Below are 20,389 nucleotides of genomic sequence, written 5' to 3' on the forward strand. Positions count from 1 at the left end.
CAAGGATTTATCCCCATCAACAAATTTATTTCATTTTCTTTTTCAAAAATACTTTATGCTATGGTATTTCTGCTGTATAGAGAGGATATAAATTCAGTGGTTTTATTTCTATGGTCTAAAGTTACCAACAGTTATGTACAGAAAGGAATCTGACTCTGAAATGTGCGTGTTCTTCTTCTTGTCTTGTTTCTTACAGTTTTATGGAAAGGTTGTTACAAGACTTAATGAAACCACAGTGGTTTTTTCTTCTCCTCCAATACTGGAAGACCCAGAAAACTATAACATTACCACTGTTATTCTAATGGATCATTATAAATTGGTTGTGAAAAATGAGAGCCACTCCTTTGCCTATGTCGCAGACCCAACTTTCGAAAACTTCACAGATGGCATCAAAAAACAAGTCAACAAGCTTATTAATGCAAAGGTAAACTTGTCAAAAGTTGATGCTTCCTCATTTTTTCCTTGAAGAATGTTTGGAATTTTTCGTTCCTTTCTCAAAGCCTTAACAGGTGTTTGTTGCCATACCCCAAATTCTTGGCAGAGTCCCTTACCTCTGCTAGACAATGAACATTGACAGCTCCCATTTCTCCCCACACCCCTTTTCAGAGAGAGTTCCTATCTTTGTAGCCGAACTTTGGTTTTGCTGAGGATGCCCCCTCCTGCTGAGTCTGGCATTTGCATTTGGAAATGCCCTCTCCCAGTAGACCTCCCAAGAACGGGAAGGGACCTCTCATCTCACACCAGGAAGGAAGGAAGAGGAATCACATAACTCCCAATCACTCTGCTGTTGTGTAGGCTGCAGTGCAAGTCATATCTGCTGCTAAAAGTGCGATGATAATTCAGCCTTTTATTTTCTGTCTAGGGCAGTAACCTGAACAAAGCCATGACGATAGATGAGGCCCAGGCGTTTGTGGGTGATGAGCCTTGCAATATAAAAACTCTAACTGAAACGGACTTATATTGTGAGCCACCAGAAGTACAGCCTCAACCAAAGAAACGGCAGAAGAGAGATACCATCAATAACCTTCCTGAATTCATTGTATGTTACCTTTTCTGTAGAATTTAGTTTCGTGTATCAATAACACTTTTACAGTGCCTCTTGACTGAAGTAATTTGTTCTCCAAAGTTGTTGTAGTACTGTGAAGAAGCTCTTTGCAGTTCTTTCTTCCTCCAGCTTCTGCCTACTGCATAAAAGATGTCACACGTAAAGAGCAGTCTCAAGGCTGCCAAATGCCTTCTACCTTCATCATAAAGAAATGTAGAACTCTAGCCAGACAGACTGAGGATCTTTCTTCCTCAGCTGAGCAAAATTAAATTACTTCATGGAATAAAGTGCTAGTGACCCAAATTCAGTTTAAAATATTCAGAAATATTTCCTTTGTTTGGCAGTTTCAGCTAGAAATTCACTTGTGAAAATTACTAAGAATTTAGAGTGCAACTGAGAAGTGGACCACCTTACATTTGAACTTGTTGAGACAAATGTCTGTTTTTATCTAACTAGGTAAAATTTGGACTCCGGGAATGGATCCTTGGAAGGGTGGAATATGATAATCGTGTGACTGATATCCCACTGAATCTTATCTTGCCACTGGTACTTATTCCTATGATAGTAATCATTGGCATTTCTATCATCTGTTACAGGTAAGTTCTTCTAATTAGGTGTTTTTGTTTCCCTAAAGCTTTCAAGGTACTACCTGATTGTTTTCAGCTCGGTCTACAGAAACTATCTTCATCTTTTTTATGAGCTGTAGAGTTCAGAAAAGGAGTTACAGCTGGAAATATGTATGAGCACCAATTTATTCCTCTCACGCATGCCAAATTCCTTGGTGTCAGTCAGCCCAGTCCCTCCTTTTTATATAAACACAATTGGTCCCAGGCTTTCCAAGTAAACAATTGCAGACTGAGTTGCACACATACCCTTTTGAAATGCCAGCTAAAGTGGCACTTGTGAAGGAGATAAGTTATACTGTATAAATACCCATCAACATTTATGCTGCCTCAGTCAGCACTGTAGGTCTGAGCTGAATGGTTATGACTAAGGGATCATTTTTACCTTTCCAGATGCATTACCTACACACAAACTTCATGGCTGGTGTTGAAATTCATGCTTCATAAAGGGCCAGAATATATGTCTGTATTTCACTTAAAACCTACTTAGTCTAATTTTAAGGTTAGTAATGAGGGCCTCATACTGTCCCTCAGGAAGGGGTGGATTTCACTCTTATGGTACATATCAATACATCTGAAGCATGTGCTGTACAGTCCCTGTGAACCTCCATCAAACCTTCTGAGTTTGATCCCAGACACTCCTGGGTGGCTTAGAGCCAGAGCAGGACATGTTGCAAGCAGTCCTTGTACAATGCATACAAACTAAGTTCCTGTTCTTGATATATGATTGAAAGCATTTGTAGCTACTTTCTGGATTTTAAATTACTGGCCCAAGTCTGCTTTGAAGCAACCAGCCCATGATAGTGCCAAGTTGCTTTACATGGAAAGATTTTGGCCACTGTCGCTGTTTTCCTCCTCCATTCTGTTTCTGCTGTATTTCAAAAAATCCAAGCCACGAAAATTTCTTCCAGTCATTGGGCTTCCCTCTGAGAACTGTTGCAAATTATTTACTTTTGCATTTTGTAACTTTTTTAAAATCTTACTTCTGTTCCATAAAGACGCAAGAGCCAACAAGCGGAACGAGAGTATGAAAAAATTAAATCACAGCTTGAAGGCCTGGAGGAGAGTGTCAGAGACCGGTGCAAGAAGGAGTTCACAGGTATCACAAATATTTTTACTGCTGTGGGTCCTCTTCAGCAATCACAACATGCTGGAGGAATGGTGCTAGCTCACTAAAACTGTCTTCTGGGAACAAATAATCAATACATCTTAGTAGACTTCATTACTGACATTGACATAGAGCAGATATTTTGCTATTATGTATGAGAGAAGTAAATAAAATAAAATAGGTAGCTGAGGTTATTAAAAGAAATTGATTATTTTAGCCTAAAGGAAGAACAGAATTAGAAACTGGGAGTAGAAACTAATTGAGATTGGGGTTACTTATAGCCATTAATGTGATTTGGCATTAACACAAAGACAAGAATGTTTTAGAGTGACTAACAGTACACTTAATATTTAGCACAGTGACTGTATGTCCAATGAATGCACATTAAAAACTGTTTTCAGAGCTTCAAAATTTATTTGCAGCCATCAGCATACAAAGGGATAATTTGGTAAGCTCACAGGAAAGAAATAGCATTTTAACCTGTTCACCATGGGAAAATCTTCAGGTTGTTTAGAGGAGCTAGCTAATTGTTCTGTGTAAATGTAGAGGCTTCATCCCAGGGAAGGCAGCAGGATGTGCAAAGGCTCAGCATTTTTACATGTTGAACTGCTCATTGCAATGCTTAAATTAGGCATTTGAGTGCAAACATTGCAAATATTGGCCTAAATGATTACCATGAAATGTCACCTCATTATCTGAATTATACTTGCTGTTGGGTCGTGGTGAAATAATCTCTATCAAGAATAAATACCTACCCACATGCTTTATTGCTGAAGAGAAAACACAATTTCATATTGACTGTGGCTAAAAAGCAAGATTGAATAAAACAGCAATTTCAGGTTAGAGTTTGACATTAACTTAAGAAGCTCAGGGTATCTCAAAGATTTCAGTCATGCTGTAAGCCTCCCTCAGTCTTTTTTTTTTTTCTGGCATTTCTGGGACAGGATGTTCTTTACTGCTTTCTCTGAAAACCAACTCTTTCCAGGTTCTGGACACAAACTATTTTGCTGGGCAAGCAAATATTTGAATCAATCCCAAATGGGCGTCATTTCAAACTGCATTTTGAACTGTGAGAGGATCTAGCAAGGTTCTCCCTCTCTCCACCTCTCCCAGGGCACTCCATACCCGTTTCTGAAAGGAGAAGGTACCTTTCTCTTGCTGGGGCAAGAGTAGGGAGTTGCACCTTCATACAACCTGTTGGGTTGAAAGTTTCCTCTCTGCTCCACAAAGTACAAACACTAGGGAAGTAGAATGCACATCCAAGGAGTAATCCAGTTCCTAAACTACATCCAGCTTGATTTACAGTTAAATGAAACACTGAAGTCAAAACACATTCTGGTTCCATACTGTGAAACTGTGATGTCAACAGCACAAAGTGCAAACTCTCTAAAATACACAGGAACAAAGATAGCCAAGGAAAGGGACAGCAGGAAGGAAGTATTAATACCACACAGAGGGAAACCAGAAGATTCTTTGTCCCTCAGCTTTGATGAATGCTATAAAATAAAGAGGAAAATGAATTAATAAGAGCAATAAAACTCCTGAGACAATAGGTCGCTATATTAATTAACATGGTATTCCAATTAATCAGCAATATTGGGTAATTGGAAAGCCTTCAGCTAGAATAGCTGCTCCAATTCTAATTTTTGCCCCTTTTAAAAATTTCAGGCTTTTCAGTCCCACAGAAATATTTCCATCAATTTCAATGAACCATTTAACCTTCTTCCTTTCTGCCATCCCCTTCCTTCCTATTAAATTAGCTTGCTTTACACTTTAAACCTCTCTTTCCTGGATTGCTGTGTTTTTAAAAGAACTTTCTGTACTAACTAGACTCAGAGGGTATAGAATATGGATTGGGAAAAAAAAATAAAACCAAACTGCAAAAAAAATTGCAGTGTCTTTTTCTAGTTCTGTACTGTAATCCTGCATTCATCTACATGAACTCACACAGATGCCATAAAGGTCCTTTTACAGACAGGCAACAACAAGGAAACCATCAGTGCTAAAGGCAGTTATCCTCATGTCACCACAGGATTAGCTGTGGTTATAGTTAATAGGATGATTGTTAAAAATAGCAAGAGAAAATGTGAAATGAAATAAGTTTTTGCTGCTGAGTTGCTTTTTCACTATTACAAGGCACTCAAAGAGCTTGTATTGCCTAAAAAAACCTCCAGAATTTTTGAACTGAACCATTAAACTGCATTCCATATTTCAGATCTAATGATCGAGATGGAGGATCAGACAAATGACATCAATGAAGCTGGAATTCCAGTACTAGACTACAAAACATACACGGACAGAGTCTTCTTCTTGCCCTCCAAAGATGGAGAGAAAGATGTGATGATTACAGGAAAGCTGGATATTCCTGAGGCCAGGCGCCAGACCGTGGAGCAGGCTTTGTACCAGTTCTCCAACCTCCTCAACAGCAAATCATTTCTCATTAACGTGAGTACTGCAGTAGATTCACCTTGTCTCTTAACTAGACATACCTGTGTATATGTGCGCAAGACAGCAGGTTTGCAAGCACAGCTGAACCAAAATTAATAAAAATAAGTGATTTTCATGTGGTTCTGATTTCACAGTAACCACTGCAGATATGTGGCATCACAGCCAGAGCTTCCTGTTGGATCTCATATTTCTGTGTTAGGTCATGTAACATGGAGTTAGTCAACATTGCAATGGTTGTAAAAAGCAGGTATTTCCCAATCTGGCATAAAAACAGGTGTTAAAAGTTTGGTTTAGCCTTTTAAGAAACGTGATCAGAGTGGTTCCATCCTGGGTCCTCAAGGGAGTCACCTACGAACAGCCAGAATCTGTGCCCCAATGAAGGTAGAGGCTCCTCAAGTGGCCTATTCATCAACACTGATGAGTGCTCACAGCTGCTCTGAAGAGACTTATAATTGCTCATTCTCAAAAACTGAAGCTCATTGTCAGACACCTAAATATAGATTTAGGCTTCTAGCTTTCTCTCTCTCTCTCTCTTTTTTTTTTTTTTATGAGAACCCAGTGCTGAGCTAGTTAATGGTAGAATTAGAGTTTATGGCAGATGAGAGCACATTTATAGGTGTACTTACATTAGTGTCTTTGTAATTTGATGTGAAAGGACTGGGAATTTGGGGGAGAGGGGAGTTGATTTTCTCTTTTAAAACTGTCACGGAACACTATTTTGCATTTAATTAAAACATCCTTTTTAGATAAGGTTTTAGTTAAGTATATATTCCTTAGGTCAGTCCAGTACCTCGTGTATCTAAAACCAAAATTTAGGCAACATTTTCTTATAAGAAGTTCTTTCAAACTTCTGAAAACTTTTTGATTTAGTGCTTAGGAGATTTAATATTTAAATAATATTTCTTGTCTTCTTAGGGCAGACAAGTGTTGAGGTTCTTCAGAAACCTGTCATCTGACTTAATTTTACCTTTGTTTTCTTTTTCAGTTTATTCACACACTGGAAATCCAAAGGGAGTTCTCTGCTCGAGCTAAAGTGTATTTTGCATCTTTACTGACTGTCGCTTTACATGGAAAACTAGAATACTACACTGACATCATGAGGACGCTGTTCTTAGAACTGATGGAGCAGTATGTTGTGGCCAAAAATCCAAAGCTGATGCTAAGAAGGTCTGAATGATTGTCATATTTTCTGTATGTCTCTGGCTTTCTGTGAACATGATTCTTTTGCAGTGTGACTGTGGTGAAAAGCTGGCTACCTGTAAAAGTTAGAAATAGCTTGGCCCAAGCATATTAGCAAGACAAGCCCATCAAGAGCAGCTGCGGAAGGCACCAGCAGCATGCTGGGCAGGACTGCTTATTCAAATACTACAATGCAGAAACACCTTACTTCGAAATACCACACTGAACATTTCATTTACTTTTTAATCTAACTTTATTCCAAATGAGCTACCATTTATATCACACATCACCTCCATAATGAGCAAATATAATCAGCTGCATTGTGCATTCAGTGAGGGCTTGCACTAGTGTTTTAACCCAGCTGCTATTCCCAATAAATTTCAATAGATCTTGCTTTGTGTATGTTGTAGCTTTGTAAGCGGTAGGTTTCCCAGTAACTGCACAACTGGGTTAATTTTTTAGCTCTCACAGTGTAGACCCAATTTGAAATTTTGAATAAAGGATGTGTGCTTTTTCAGCAGCAAGATAAAGGTACCTACTCAGGAATGATGAGCAATACAAAGCACTTATCCTAAAGCAAGAATATGCTTTCAAAACTCTATAGGGAAATCATTGCATTAGGAGACTGAATGCAGTTAAGCATGTAAAAATATTATATTTCAAGCAAGCAGTGGATTTTTTTTTTTAAACCTTGTCATTAAGTGCCCTTACTATATTCAGGGTTGGTTTTTTTTTCAGATCTGAAACGGTTGTTGAGAGAATGTTGTCTAACTGGATGTCTATTTGTTTATATCAGTACCTCAAGGTAAGAGTTGAAGTCTGTTGCCTGTGGGATTTTGTTTTTAATCAGTAATACTTAAAAAAGCTACACTAAGTATATCTTTTGATTTTGCTTTATTTAATTTCCTTTCCTTTACATAGGATAATGCTGGGGAGCCTCTTTATAAATTGTTCAAGGCTATCAAACATCAAGTAGAAAAAGGCCCAGTGGATGCTGTACTGAAGAAAGCAAAGTATACACTGAATGACACAGGCTTACTGGGAGATGATGTAGAGTACACACAGTTGGTAAGCAAAGCATGATTAATAGATTATAAAATCATTTTTTATTTTAATTTTTTTTTTCTTATAGTGTTAAGTCTGTACACAGTTTTCTAGACTACTGTGAACTGCATAGAAATTCTGGTCATGGGCAGGATTGTCAGTTGTTTGACCAAAACAAGTCTCCAAGCAGGAAAACAGGATTACAGTGTATCTTCAAACATAAAATTCAAATCCTGCCAGTGCTGAATCCATTTCAATAAATCCCTTTCATAATTTTCAGTTTCAGTTTCAAAAGTGGTCAGGATGATTGGCTCCTCCCATTTTCCCATCTAAATTCATTGGCAATTGATTTTTGCAGAATTCTTGCTCTGCCATTATGCCAGAACTTCAGGTTTTTTCCCTTGTGATTGCTGCTAATCAGCATATTGAACATCATTTTAGACATCATTTTATTAGAATACCAGTCTGTGCTCCTCTGCAGTCCTGTGAGATGCCTCCATAATCTCCAAAACACTTCATGAACCTCGTTCTACTTTTTTTTTTCTGTGTGAGTCAAAATCTCCTGAACGTGGGCAGCCCAACTGGCACTGAAAGTTGTTTATTTCCTCTTAGGGAAATAATTCACTACAGTGCCTCTACAGCCAGTTCTGGAGACCTGTGTTAGCTGCTTCAAGTGGAATGAAATGGACACTCCTGGCAAGGGAACTCCCCCTCTGAACTCAGCCTCCCCCTGTATCTAATCACCAGTGCCATGGTCCAGTTCTTTTCTATAATGAATTCTACTTTAACTTAATTCTGTTCACTGTCAGAAATTCCACCACTTTTTAAACATACTCCAGAACACAGATTCACTGTCCTTTTGAAAAAATTCTAGCAGCCCACTCTTTAGCTTTTCAGGGAGTGTAAAATGTAATTGTACTCTTTCTGACAGTCTTGCTGGTTTTCTTCAGGGTACAGTGTAGTGAGTATCAAAGATGCACAGACTGTCCTTCAAAGACTGATTCTTTTTTTTTTCTCTTTCTAATTTCTTTTTTATTGACGTTAGGAGTAATTTTAGTTGTCTTCAACTAAGAAAGATGCAGTGACATATATGCAGCATGGAAAAGAAATTTAATGAAAATTATTTCATCAGGGTGGGGGGGTGTGAATCACCATTTTATGTATTCTGAAAGGATGCTGGTGGGAGAAGAGTACTGTAGGACTTGCACTCATGGAGTCACCAAACTGTGACCTAGAGTGCCTGAATGAAGAATGTGTTGGGCAAGAAGAAATTTTAAGTTCAACTGATATTTTGGGGATTAGTTGAGTTACCATCTTTATAAGTTCCACACACAGAAAATGCACTGATTGGCAATGCTGGCTATAATTTCTATTGTGTATGGAAAACAAAATTTATTTCCATGTCTTAATAATGTAAGTCTTAATGGCAATAATTCTTTACTTGGTCTGTTTATTTGCATTTTAAAAAAAACAAAAAAACAACTGCAATTAAACTAAATTAATCAGTGTGAAGGCAGAAAATTCATGTATGCAATCAGATATGGACACAACACACTTATTAGCTAGATTTTAAGCATTGTACCATTGTACAGTAGCAGTACTTGGTCCAGACTTACAGATTTCCCATCAAACAAATATTTTAAGTATGTGCATGTGTGGAAGTTGATGAGATGTATGTATATGTGTATATATGTATTGTAAAAGGTTATGGAGGGGGCATACTGCCATTAGTTTTTGGGATCTTTGGCATGATGATGATGATGTTGTGGCAACTCTGAACAGTTAGGGAGCATTTGGGCACCAATGTAGGTTAAAGCATGAGTTAATTCCTTCACTTCTGCCTGAAAGTGAGACAAGGTGGGTAAGTACAGCATAGAGCAGTTGTCTGCTCTCTAATTGTTCTTATTTAAAAGATGAATCTGTTTTGCATCACTGGTTACACTGACATGCTGCATACTGAACCAGAAGCAAAATCATGTCTAATTACCATAAAGCTAATAGGAAAAGGAAGGTGAAATCTCATTATTAGTTTGAGCTTTCTGTCAAGGGACAGTGCAATCATGTTTAATTTGACTGCCGTATGGCATAGCTTTTCTTCACTGTTTCAAAATACCAGCTATACAAGTTTATTTCTGAGGTCTGATGTGATAAATTCAGGCATTATGGTTGGCAGGACTGTATGTATCTGAGAGGTGCAGTGTTTCACAGGTGCCTGGCCTTCTAAGTTGCCTGACTGGTAAAAGATCTACAAGGGCTCTGAGCTGTATTGCTAATTCAGCTAGCGAAAGAAAGAAGCTCTTCATAGTATCTATTTGGGTTTTTGGATTTTTTTTTTTCCCTTCTGGGGGAGGTATTCTGGCCATGGTTTTCTTATTTGCTTTTGTCTATATTGAAACTGACACTTACATAGAAAAGCTACTTTCAAAAAATCACTCTTGATTTAGCAAATTACAGGCTCTCAAGAAATTCTCTTTAACATTAAAGAAACCATATCAATACTATCAGAAAACAGTAATATTTTAGAACTAGCGTAATCTACTTAGGTGTATTCCCTGGAGCTATTAGAGTTATTATGACAACAGTAGGCAGTAAATGAGGTTTTCAAATACATAAGATGATAGAAATCACTTTTATATGTACATACATATGTGTCTGTGTGTGCGTATTTAATGAACAGCTGGTAAGAGGAGGTAAAGTTTGGAGAGCTGAACAACTCACTGCTCATCAGTTGAGCCATGTTAAATTGCCATATGTACAGAAGTAGTCTGCTCATCTTTAAAACCACACCCATGTAGAAAGCATAAAAGAAGACGAGAGCACATTATATTCTACAAGTTCAACAAAGTACAGTTCAAATGATTATTGGGAACTCGTGAAATTTGGGCACCGCAATACATGGCCTGTTTTATGTTCAGTGTTATCAGGTTAAATGTGAAACATATAATGAGTCAGTGGTCCAACTGCTTTGTTCTTGTATTTTTAATAAACTCCCAAGACTTAATAATATTAGCATATTAGGTATGACTAAATCTATTCTGTATTTCTTCTGTCTTGTCATAGTGGGAGAAATTAACTGGAATTTATGATAGCTGGTTGGCTGCATAACAGCAAAAGATCCTTCAAATAATCCCTTAAATAATCCATACTCCCATTGCAAATATGTTTGCTGTGCAATAATCATTGCCTGGTGAATTTCAGATACTGTTTGCATTTAAATCACCCAGAAATACATTTCAGAAATAGATTCAGAGGTAATTCAGCACTGATTTGCCTTAATAACCCTGTGCATTCTTTTCTTCACAGACAGTTAATGTATATGTGCAAGAGGGAGGAAATGATTCTATACCTGTGAAAGTGCTGAACTGTGACACTATATCACAAGTAAAGGAAAAGATAATAGACCAAGTCTATCGAAATCTGCCATGTTCTCAGTGGCCAAAAGCTGACAGTGTAGTTCTTGGTATGTAGTTACTTGTGATACTATATTGAACAGGTGAGACCTGTTGTGTGACTTTGCATTTTCTGAAAAAATGTCTACAAGAGGATTTTATTGCTTGATTATGGTTTGGTTTGTTGTTTGTTTTTTGGTTGTGGTTTGTTGTTTGTTTTTTTTTAAGCTGAATTCATGTTCAGCTGAATGCAAAAATACAGCATTTTGCAGCAATCTGAATATGCCTTAAAAATTAATGTCTTCTTACAGAGTTAGTTTTTCTTGACTATCAAAGTTTTGGTGTACTGTCATCAGCATTGCAAGAGTCTGTTAATGACTGGTGGCACAAATGAATTCATGTCTGACAGTCAGTATCTCAGGTACTAATTAATGTGATAATGGCAGCATGGATAATTAACTGATGGAAAAGTAATGATGCAATTTCAGAAACTGGTACTGATTTTTGGTTGCCTTTATGATGGTTATGCAGAAGAATTATAACTTACAGGAACTGCACTTTTAGGAGATGATGTACCACTTAGTCTCTGAAAATCATCCTCCTTGAAGGCTTTCAAAATTGCTGTTCTTTTCTTGACAAAAAAAAGAAATGGTGTTCCTTAAAAGGCCTAATGAACTCAGAATAAAAGCACCAATTAATATTTTTTTTCAATATTTTCATTACTGCATTAATCTGAAAGTAGAAGTTGGAATTCTTGCACTTCAGAAAATACTAGTAAATCCCCTAAAATGTCTTTTCTATTCTATGAAATCCTACTCTGTTTTGGAATGATAGCAGATCTTATTGTATATATTTATTGAATTCTATGAGAAGGAATTTACATTTTTATGGAAGATAATCAGAAGTCATATGCATGCTTAGGAATAGTTCATGCAAACTTCTGTAATAAAGACCAAATGATTAAGCAATAAAAACCACACACTGGGGCATGTGCTACATTACTTCTTTTGATGTTTCACAATGTGTCAGTGGGTCTGTAAAACATTGGAGTAGTTATTTTTGGACATGGTTAAAAACTGGTTTTTCTCACTTTAATTACCCCTTAGAATGGCGTCCAGGTTCTACTGCACAGATCCTCTCGGACTTGGATTTGACATCCCAAAGAGATGGCAGATGGAAACGTATCAACACACTAATGCACTACAATGTAAGCTGTTTCAAAAATGTTGTTCACACCTGTTATTTGTTTTCTTGTAATAAATGAAATCTTTATTTGTTTATAGACAAATTTCATTGCTACATTGCCAGAGAAGTTGTGGATACCCCATCCCGGGCAGTGTTCAAGGCCAGGCTAAAAGGGGTTCTGAGAAACCTGGTCTAGTGGAAGGTGTTCCTGCCCGTGGAAGAGCAGTTGGAAATCTTGGAGACCCCTTCTAACTCAAACCATTCTATAATTCTATGATAAAGAATAAAAAGAAAAACACGGGTCTGGGTCTGGTCAGTAGAAGGTTCGGACTATGAAAGGCTCAGTCTAGACATTCTGTCTAAGCATTTTATATAAAAACAGAAAACCTGAATGCCAGCACCTTGGTTTCCTCAACACTGAAGTATCCAAATCCAAATTCCATTCTGAACATTCAACTTTTTGCTAGGTCTCATATTCATCTTTCCTTTTCTCCACTACTTCCTGCGCCCGAGAATTGTCTTTGTCCTTGCTGTGCTGCTAAATAGATTTTGAGTTGGTCTGGTTTGTTCAAAAGCCCAATCAGGAGAGCAGAAGTTGACAGTGTTTTACTGTCTGTTTTAGGTTTAATACTGTGCACTTGCAATCCACTTATCTTTCATTTTTGTGCTATTTATTGTTTTCTAACAATGGTTAATCCTGATTGCAAAAGAGAAAAGTTGGTTAGTTTTCTCTAAGAAAAAGAAGTCTGATTCTTCATGATGAACCCCATTTTTGTCCAGAGGTCACCCACACCAGGTTAAGGAAGTGCTTAAGCCTCAAAGATGCTCCTAGTATTTCAGTAATCTCAGAGGAGGTGTTGATGGGATCTCTTACAGAGTGGGAGGGAGTCTGTTCTGAATTGCAGAGCCCAAGAAGCCTTGGAAGGTTAGCATTTGTCCCAGATTCCCTGCAAGCAATTACAGAAACCCCAGTTTACGGTTTAAGAATAAGGTTCAGTAGCACATGGTTCTTTCAAAGAATATCTCTGTTTGTATTTTCAAAGGTCCGAGATGGTGCCACACTCATCTTATCAAAAATGGGAATTTCCCAGCAGCCAGAGGATAATCAGCAAGATGTCCCAGGGGAAAGTAAGTATCTTGTGGCTTCCCTACCTCCCAAGATGACTAGAAGTCAAAACCCACAAAGTCATGCTGCCACTTTGATTTTGTTTATCAGGCACTTCCATGGAGCTAGATATTCCCCACCAGACTATATAGGGTTTATTTGTTGTGTGTTATGCACTGTACACTTGCAATGACTTTCTTTACCATCGTTATAAAAGCCTTAAACCCTAGGACTTTAATCATAACTGCTGTGAGTCCATAGCCCAACTTAATAGAAAGCACTCTTATTAAACATTTCCTCCCATATTTTGTTTTTTAGTCACACTACATCTATAGTCAAACTGTACATTTCATCTTCCTAGAGCTTTATCTCTTTTTCTCCTTTCTTCAGTCTCTATTCATGTTCCTCTTCAAATTTCTTTCACTTCTTATTAGACTGAGAATTAAATGCAGTGTTCTAGATGGACCACAGTGGAGACTATCTCTCCTCTCTATGACATAATGAATCTGATGTAATTTTTTGTAGCATTTCTTACAACTGTGTTGCCTTGCAAACTCATCTCTGTACCTTCAGATTTTGTGTCTCCCTTCCTTTTGAGTGATGTTTCACCAGCTATGCTAACTTGTTTTTTCCCAGGGCTTCTTAGTTGGCTTTGATCATTCCGTGCATTTTGTCTCTTTAGATGCACCGTTTTTCACAATTTGTTTGCTCTTTTTGAGGTTTTCAATCCTCTGTAAGTGAGTGTCAGGAATTTCTTTGTAATGCTCCTTCTCTTTCACATCACTAATGCATCTGCTGCATAATTCTTGTATTGCTCTCTGCTACAGTATGCTGGACTTCACAACACAGAAGACAACCTGTTAGCTTTCAGCCCATCTTAAAAGCTTTTACTTTTATATGTCTGTGTTTTGTCTAGACCTATTTTCTATATTTCAAAATATCTTGAGACACAATATCCATTACAGCCTTGAATACACTCAGATTTTTATGGCAATATTTACTTGTGAGTATATGTTCCCTGTCACATGTATTTTCTTTACTGACTTCAGATGTTCAGTTTCTCTGGAGTTTTTTATTCTTATATTCAGTTATTTTACATGAGGTAGAAGTTAGATTTATGGAACAATAATTGTGTGAGATCATTCTTCCTCCCATGAACTCATTTGATATGCCTTTCTGTCTAGCACTGATTGCAAAGGCCATTACTTCACCTAATAGTTTCATTCCTTTAAACAGATTTACTGATCTTAGATTTAATATGTTTCGAGGGCTGGGTAGTTTAGGAGGTTGGAAATAATATGCCAGAAATGTACATTTTTCGAAAAGATGGGTCTCAGCTGATAGCTCTGACATATATGGCTATTTAGCAGAAAGGTTCAGACTTTACAGGAAATTAATACAGGCAGAATTACTTACTGTTTACTTTTTACTCTGTCCTGGATTCTTTCTTTTGAAACTTTTACCACCAGAAAGAAGAGCCATCTAATGGTCATGTCTACACTGCTGTGGCTGTTCTCACCCTTTTACTGCAGGTGCCTGGCATAGCTGGCCAAGCAGTGGCTGTTCTGTCGCAGCAGGTGCCAACCCAGCATGTTAACTTACAAAGCCATCCAGTTTAATGCAGTGGACTGCAGCCAGGCAAGGTGCTGATTCCTGTTCAGTTTGGTTGCACTGGTGGCTGGGGCTATAGTCACCTCACCTATAAAGAAGTGGAGTGGACTGTGAATGCAGCCTGGTGTTGCCCTTAACTTGCTTTGCTTCCTAAATATGGAATAGTGGTCAGCCTTCTGTTCTGGACTGACAATCTTCATCCTCCTCACCTCTCTACCCTTGTGGCGGGCAGTAGAGGACCAGATCACATGTTTTTCTTTTTTTCTTGGGTTAGATTTTTTTCCTTTCCTCCTTCTCCGCAATTATATCATTCAGTATGATTCAGTATGATGAAGCTCTTTGAACAAGCATGATCTGTACTCCAAGGTGAATTCCTTAGTTATCTGTGTGGCATACTAAATTGTAAAAGAAAAACAGACTTCTGGGGACAGTGCTGTCACACAAGAGCTCTTGTATGTGAGAGAAAAGTCTGCAGAGAATTCAGATCCCAAAGTATCAAGTGCAAACAGCTTCCACCATGTTTCTTCTCCACATCTGTCTTGTACCATGGTAGCGTACAAATTTGGGATGACAGTGTTTCATGCCAAGCCACCCTGCTTTCTTTAGCACTGTAAGGTCCTCAGAGCTATCTGGTGCCAACTTGTTCTGTTGGAAAGCTATAAAATGTTACAAAGCTTGTACAAAGTGAGAGACTGCTGTGACCATGATTTGTGAGACCCTGTGTATAAAAGGGAGAGGAGAGGATCAGTCTTCCCCTCCCACACATACACATTTATATGGCTCTGGATTTACAGAGTTTGAATAAACAGAAATCCTATCCTGACTGTGAATGAGGCTTGTGACGAAGTGGATTTCCTTTTATTCAGTCTCATTAACTTGCACCTTTTGCATTGAGAAGTGTCAGCTGAAGCCATTGACTGTCAGCCAAAGTAGGAGGCTTTGCACCAACTGAAAATGTAAAACCATGTTCAGAGATGTTGCTCTAAAACCTGGCATTGCTTCTATGCTGCCTTTATTCAGAGCTTCTAACAGGAAGACACTGGAAGCTGGAGATTGTGACAAATTAAATGCACCATCTTACACTTCTGGAGACAATAAATGCAGTTAGTAATTTGTATTAAGAAGGAGAATGGTTCCAGTGATTTCATACTAGTATTTCTGTACTGAACTATAAACCAAAACAACACATTCTGTTATTTGGGGTGTTTTTTCCTAATATTTGGTTTTGGGTCTTTTTTTGTTTTGTTGGGTTTTTTCCTGTTTTAATTCTGAATAAAAATAAACAGGGCTGCAGATCAGAAATACTAATTAGCAGATCTATTAGGACAGCCTTTCCTTCATCTCCATGGAGCAGTATTCATGGTAGAGGAGACTGTAAGGAAGATAATTTGCTGCAGGTCACACAAGGGGAAAGGGGCTACATTGCCTGATGTTTACATCATGGTTCCTATCATTATAATTAGTCAGCTGCCATTAACATCCCCCCAATACCCCAATAATTATTTTATAGTGGCCAAAGAATGCCCAAGGGCCAAGACAAAGAGCTCAGGGGGAAGCATTTCACCCCCTGGACACAATCTTCTTCCTGCTTACAGTTTGATGCTTAGTGTGACTAAAAAGATAAAAAGGAGGTTTTATTTATCTTTTATTTTCTTCATTTCCTACTTTCCCACTGAGGAAAATATTATCTCACAGAACTGTTATTTTCTCTTAGCAACCATATTGCTAACATGTTTTGTTGGTCCATGTTCTGAATTTCTCTTCCTCTTTCTTCCTGCTATTTATAGCAATGAAGTGAGATCTTCAGGTTGCAGAAGTTCTTCTGGTTGAGCTGTAGTCTCTTAATCCTTACTTTCCTATGAAATAACTACTATTCCACTTGTAGCCAATTCTGCTGCTGCTAAACAAACACAGAACAATCTCAGCTGCATGTAAGAGCCAGTAATCTCAGTGGAAACCCGTTTAGCTGCTTCCTCTTCTGTCCAAAGTTAAACTTGAGACCATTTTTCATCAGGAGGGCAAAGAGAGATTAAATTCCTTTAACTCAAAGGAGGAAGCAGGAGAGTACCTAACAACTGACATAATAAGGTTAAATAAATAGTAAATAACAGTAAGTAAATAAAAAGTAAGTAACAGGGATTGCAAAAGACATTCCATACTTCATGCCCAGCCAGCAGTGATTCTTACTGTACTGGCAGATGATTGCCATGAATGGCATCTATTGTGAAATCACAACTGCTTCAAAATAAAGTGATAGCTTTTATTTTTTCTGACTTCATTCACATGAACTTCCAAGTTGAATTAAGGACTCTCAAAGGACAATGTGATTTAATGTTGGATTTATATTTCTTCCCTACCTTGTTAAAAATAAGTAAATGTCCCAGAAGACTGCATAACTAATGCTTTCCATGAGAATATATAAAGTAGATTCAAGCAAAAATGTTGGCTTAGCCAGATTACTCTTAAATGTTATTTTCCCCTGTGATGTAAAATATTGAATGTACATGCAAGCTGGAGAATTCAATGTAGCTGTTGGGGAACTTAGTTAATAAACTATTATGGTCAAAGTTAATGCAATTAAAAACTGATATTTTGCATTGTAACTGGGATTCAGTTATGTTAGAGGTGTATATTAAGGCATAAAACTTGGCAGAATGCAAAATAATTTGTACAATGGGGCTGAATTACAATTTTTATAGGAAAAATAACTTCCATATTTTTAAGATATCAATGATTTTAAATGTGCTGATTCAATAATTTCCACTGGAAAAGTGCCATTGATTTTAGGGACTATGCCAAGTAGTTGCAAAAGTTCAGGAACCAAAGGAAGAACAAACAAAACCAGGAGATTTTAAAGTGACACAGAAACCCTTTTCAAGGAATATTAATGGCAAGTTAAAACAATGGTATCATGTCTTTTAGAACTGTTTATAACAGAAGATCCTTAGGCATGGAGTTTGTCTGGACAATTATGTTGATGCTGAAATATAAAACTGATTTTTTCCACTGTGTGGTCGGTGGTCCAAGCCCCAGGACCAAGTGCACGGCCAAGCCCCAGGTAGCACAGTGAGGCACTGTAACCAGACCAGCTGTCACTATCACCCAAGTTCTTACTCCTCTTTCTGCTTCTTGGAACACAAAGCAGAATCCCTCCCTCTGGTGTAACCTATGAATACTGACAAACAAATTTTAAAAACATCTTAATATAATGGATATGAATTTGCTTCAGTCATTATATCTGGCTGCTGGAGTTCATGTCATCTCAGTGAAGGGATGTATTTTTCCTCCACACAGCAACAAAGTAGTGCTTATCAAATGCTGATAAAAGGAGGGTTTGAACTGAGGTACCGTACTTCGACCTCAGCAACTGGGGTAAAGATATGAATTGTAATAGTGTTACCTAAAAAAAAGGTTGTACCAGGAGTAGACTGCAATTGGTATTTCTGTGGTGGCAATGGGGTCAGACCTAGCTAGGATTCTATAACTCGATCATGTTTTCAAGAATTCACAAATTTAGGAATGGTATTCTCCAATTTAGTTTTCTACCACTCCAAGCACTGCTTGCTCACTTCCCCTTCCACCTCCCCCTCCCCTGCAGTGAGATGGAGAGGACAGTGGGAGACACAAAATGTATAAATTGTGGGTTGAGATAACAACAATTTACTGGAAACAGCAATGCGATCAGAAAAGAAAACTAATGACAGCAGATAGAAGAAAAGAGGCGCTATTGCTCACCATGGAAACCCCCAACAACAGACAGTACCTGACTGCTCCCTCTGTCATGCTACTCACCCTACTCCCTCCAGCTTGAAACTGGCATTACCCCACTGCTCCCTCCACACTTACTCCACTGAAAGGAATTTTCTCTCCAGGGGAGATTCCCTTCTCCCCACCTGTGACAATGGCATGAGGTGATATGGAACAACTTCTGTGTCCCAGCCATGACCCGTCCTGGCAACTGCAAAAATTATCCCTGTCCTGGCTTGAACCAGCACAATGACCAAACAGGAGTTTTCCTATGATGTGATTCTTTCCTCTCCCTTTGGTCTTGACAAAAGCTATCTTTTTCAGCTCTGTGCCACTGAACATTTAGTACTTGAATTGTATATGTTGGACAATAAGAGAGTAATCTAGATCCCCTTGGCAAGAGGACAGGTATGTTAAAGATAGGGAACATGTATATATGTATATGATTCCTTCTGTGTTGCTGTTTTGGGGTTGGGTGGTTTTTATAATTATTGTAATTACTGTTTTTAGGGCATGCACTCCTGGAAGATGAAAATAAGGTCTGGCATCTAGTCCGGCCAGTGGATGAAATGGATGAAGGTAAATCAAAGCGGGGCAGTGTGAAAGAAAAAGAGAGGACCAAAGCTATTACAGAAATCTACCTGACCAGACTTCTTTCTGTGAAGGTAGGGTTCAGATGTGCTGTAGTTACACCTTATTTGTACAGATTTTGAGATACAACTGAGGAAATAGATGCAAATATTAGTCATGAGTTTGGCTGTGATTTGGAATATGTGTCATGTACATACAAGCCAGTGTTCAAGGCTTCAAGTAATTAATATGCCCTGAGGAACATTACTGGGAAAGTGATAGAGTACAACTCCTGATCAAAGCTGAGAACCATGATTACGTGATCGTTCAAGAAGGATTTTCCCTGCAAGACAAAGATGGATATTCTGCTCTGTGTTGCCTGTTTAGATAATACTTTGTTGGGTTTTCTTTTGAACTGAATGCTTTATAAACTCCTACAGAGCCTTATATTTCCCTGTTCTTGTATGTGATCAATGTTCCAGTAAAACCCCCCCCAAAAAAAGTTTCCAAATAATAATAGTCCTTTTAGGATATTTTAATATTTTATTATTTTAGAGTGCCTATACTGAAGAACTGATAATGAGCAAAATAACTTTTTGAAACATTTATCCTTATAGAAAGAATTTAGAATAATGTATTTAATATAATATATATAATGTATTTAATGTAATATAATGTATTTAATGGCTACAAAGCCAAGCTCCTTTTGTGAAAATCAAGTCAGTCTGGCTCCAGCTAAGACCACTTGTCCAAGCATGGAAGTGGATAGAAAGGAAACTCTTCGGATAGGTGACATAGACTTATGATGAAGAGCCAAAAAAGATGCTTGCATCCCTTTTTTCTGTTAATAAAGCCACTGCTTTGTATTCCCAATAGCCATTTTATAGATGATTACCAGTCTGGAGCTTTACTGACTCATAAAATGCTGGTGAGGTGTTACAGCTGAGGTCACAGCTACCCCTTCAACCTGAGACTTGTGTGTTCTGGCTGACAGTAGAATGTCTTAGAGCTCCTTGCCATCTGAGTCCCTTCCCTGTTTGGAGGCTGTCAGCTGGAGTCATAGTTGGAAAGAAGACACAGTCCTTCAAATGTGTCTGTAGGGCGAATCAGTTGACTGGGGATGAATTCTATGTGGCCTCAATAGGGTCCTCCCCAAAACAAGGGGACAGTCTCTGAGGTTGCCATTACTAAGATCCAGGCAGATGCAGGAATCCAAGAGCACAGCCCTTCTGGACACTTCATTCCTTGGGTTCCATGGATCTCATGAAGCTGACTCAGACTGGGTGTCTGATAAGACCCATGTGCTTGCCCTTAAACAAAAAGGGCAAATGCTCA

At 38.1% G+C, this 20,389-nt stretch overlaps 1 protein-coding gene across 3 annotated transcripts in view; it reads left to right on the forward strand.

Moving 5' to 3' along the window:
* The window catches only part of LOC131572816 (plexin-B2-like), a 255,163-nt gene that overhangs the window by 225,366 nt on the left and 9,408 nt on the right, over positions 1–20,389 (forward strand). For all 3 annotated transcript variants that reach the window (XM_058826193.1, XM_058826194.1, XM_058826195.1), the window contains 12 exons: positions 197–424; positions 863–1,039; positions 1,502–1,641; positions 2,667–2,767; positions 4,992–5,221; positions 6,210–6,391; positions 7,142–7,208; positions 7,325–7,471; positions 10,751–10,907; positions 11,943–12,043; positions 13,065–13,149; positions 18,995–19,149. In XM_058826193.1, coding sequence (XP_058682176.1) covers positions 197–424; positions 863–1,039; positions 1,502–1,641; positions 2,667–2,767; positions 4,992–5,221; positions 6,210–6,391; positions 7,142–7,208; positions 7,325–7,471; positions 10,751–10,907; positions 11,943–12,043; positions 13,065–13,149; positions 18,995–19,149 — 1,770 coding nt within the window. The remainder of the gene's footprint in view (positions 1–196; positions 425–862; positions 1,040–1,501; positions 1,642–2,666; positions 2,768–4,991; positions 5,222–6,209; positions 6,392–7,141; positions 7,209–7,324; positions 7,472–10,750; positions 10,908–11,942; positions 12,044–13,064; positions 13,150–18,994; positions 19,150–20,389) is intronic.

This window comes from Poecile atricapillus, chromosome Z (genome assembly GCF_030490865.1).
Source record: "Poecile atricapillus isolate bPoeAtr1 chromosome Z, bPoeAtr1.hap1, whole genome shotgun sequence".
Lineage (NCBI taxonomy): Eukaryota > Metazoa > Chordata > Aves > Passeriformes > Paridae > Poecile > Poecile atricapillus.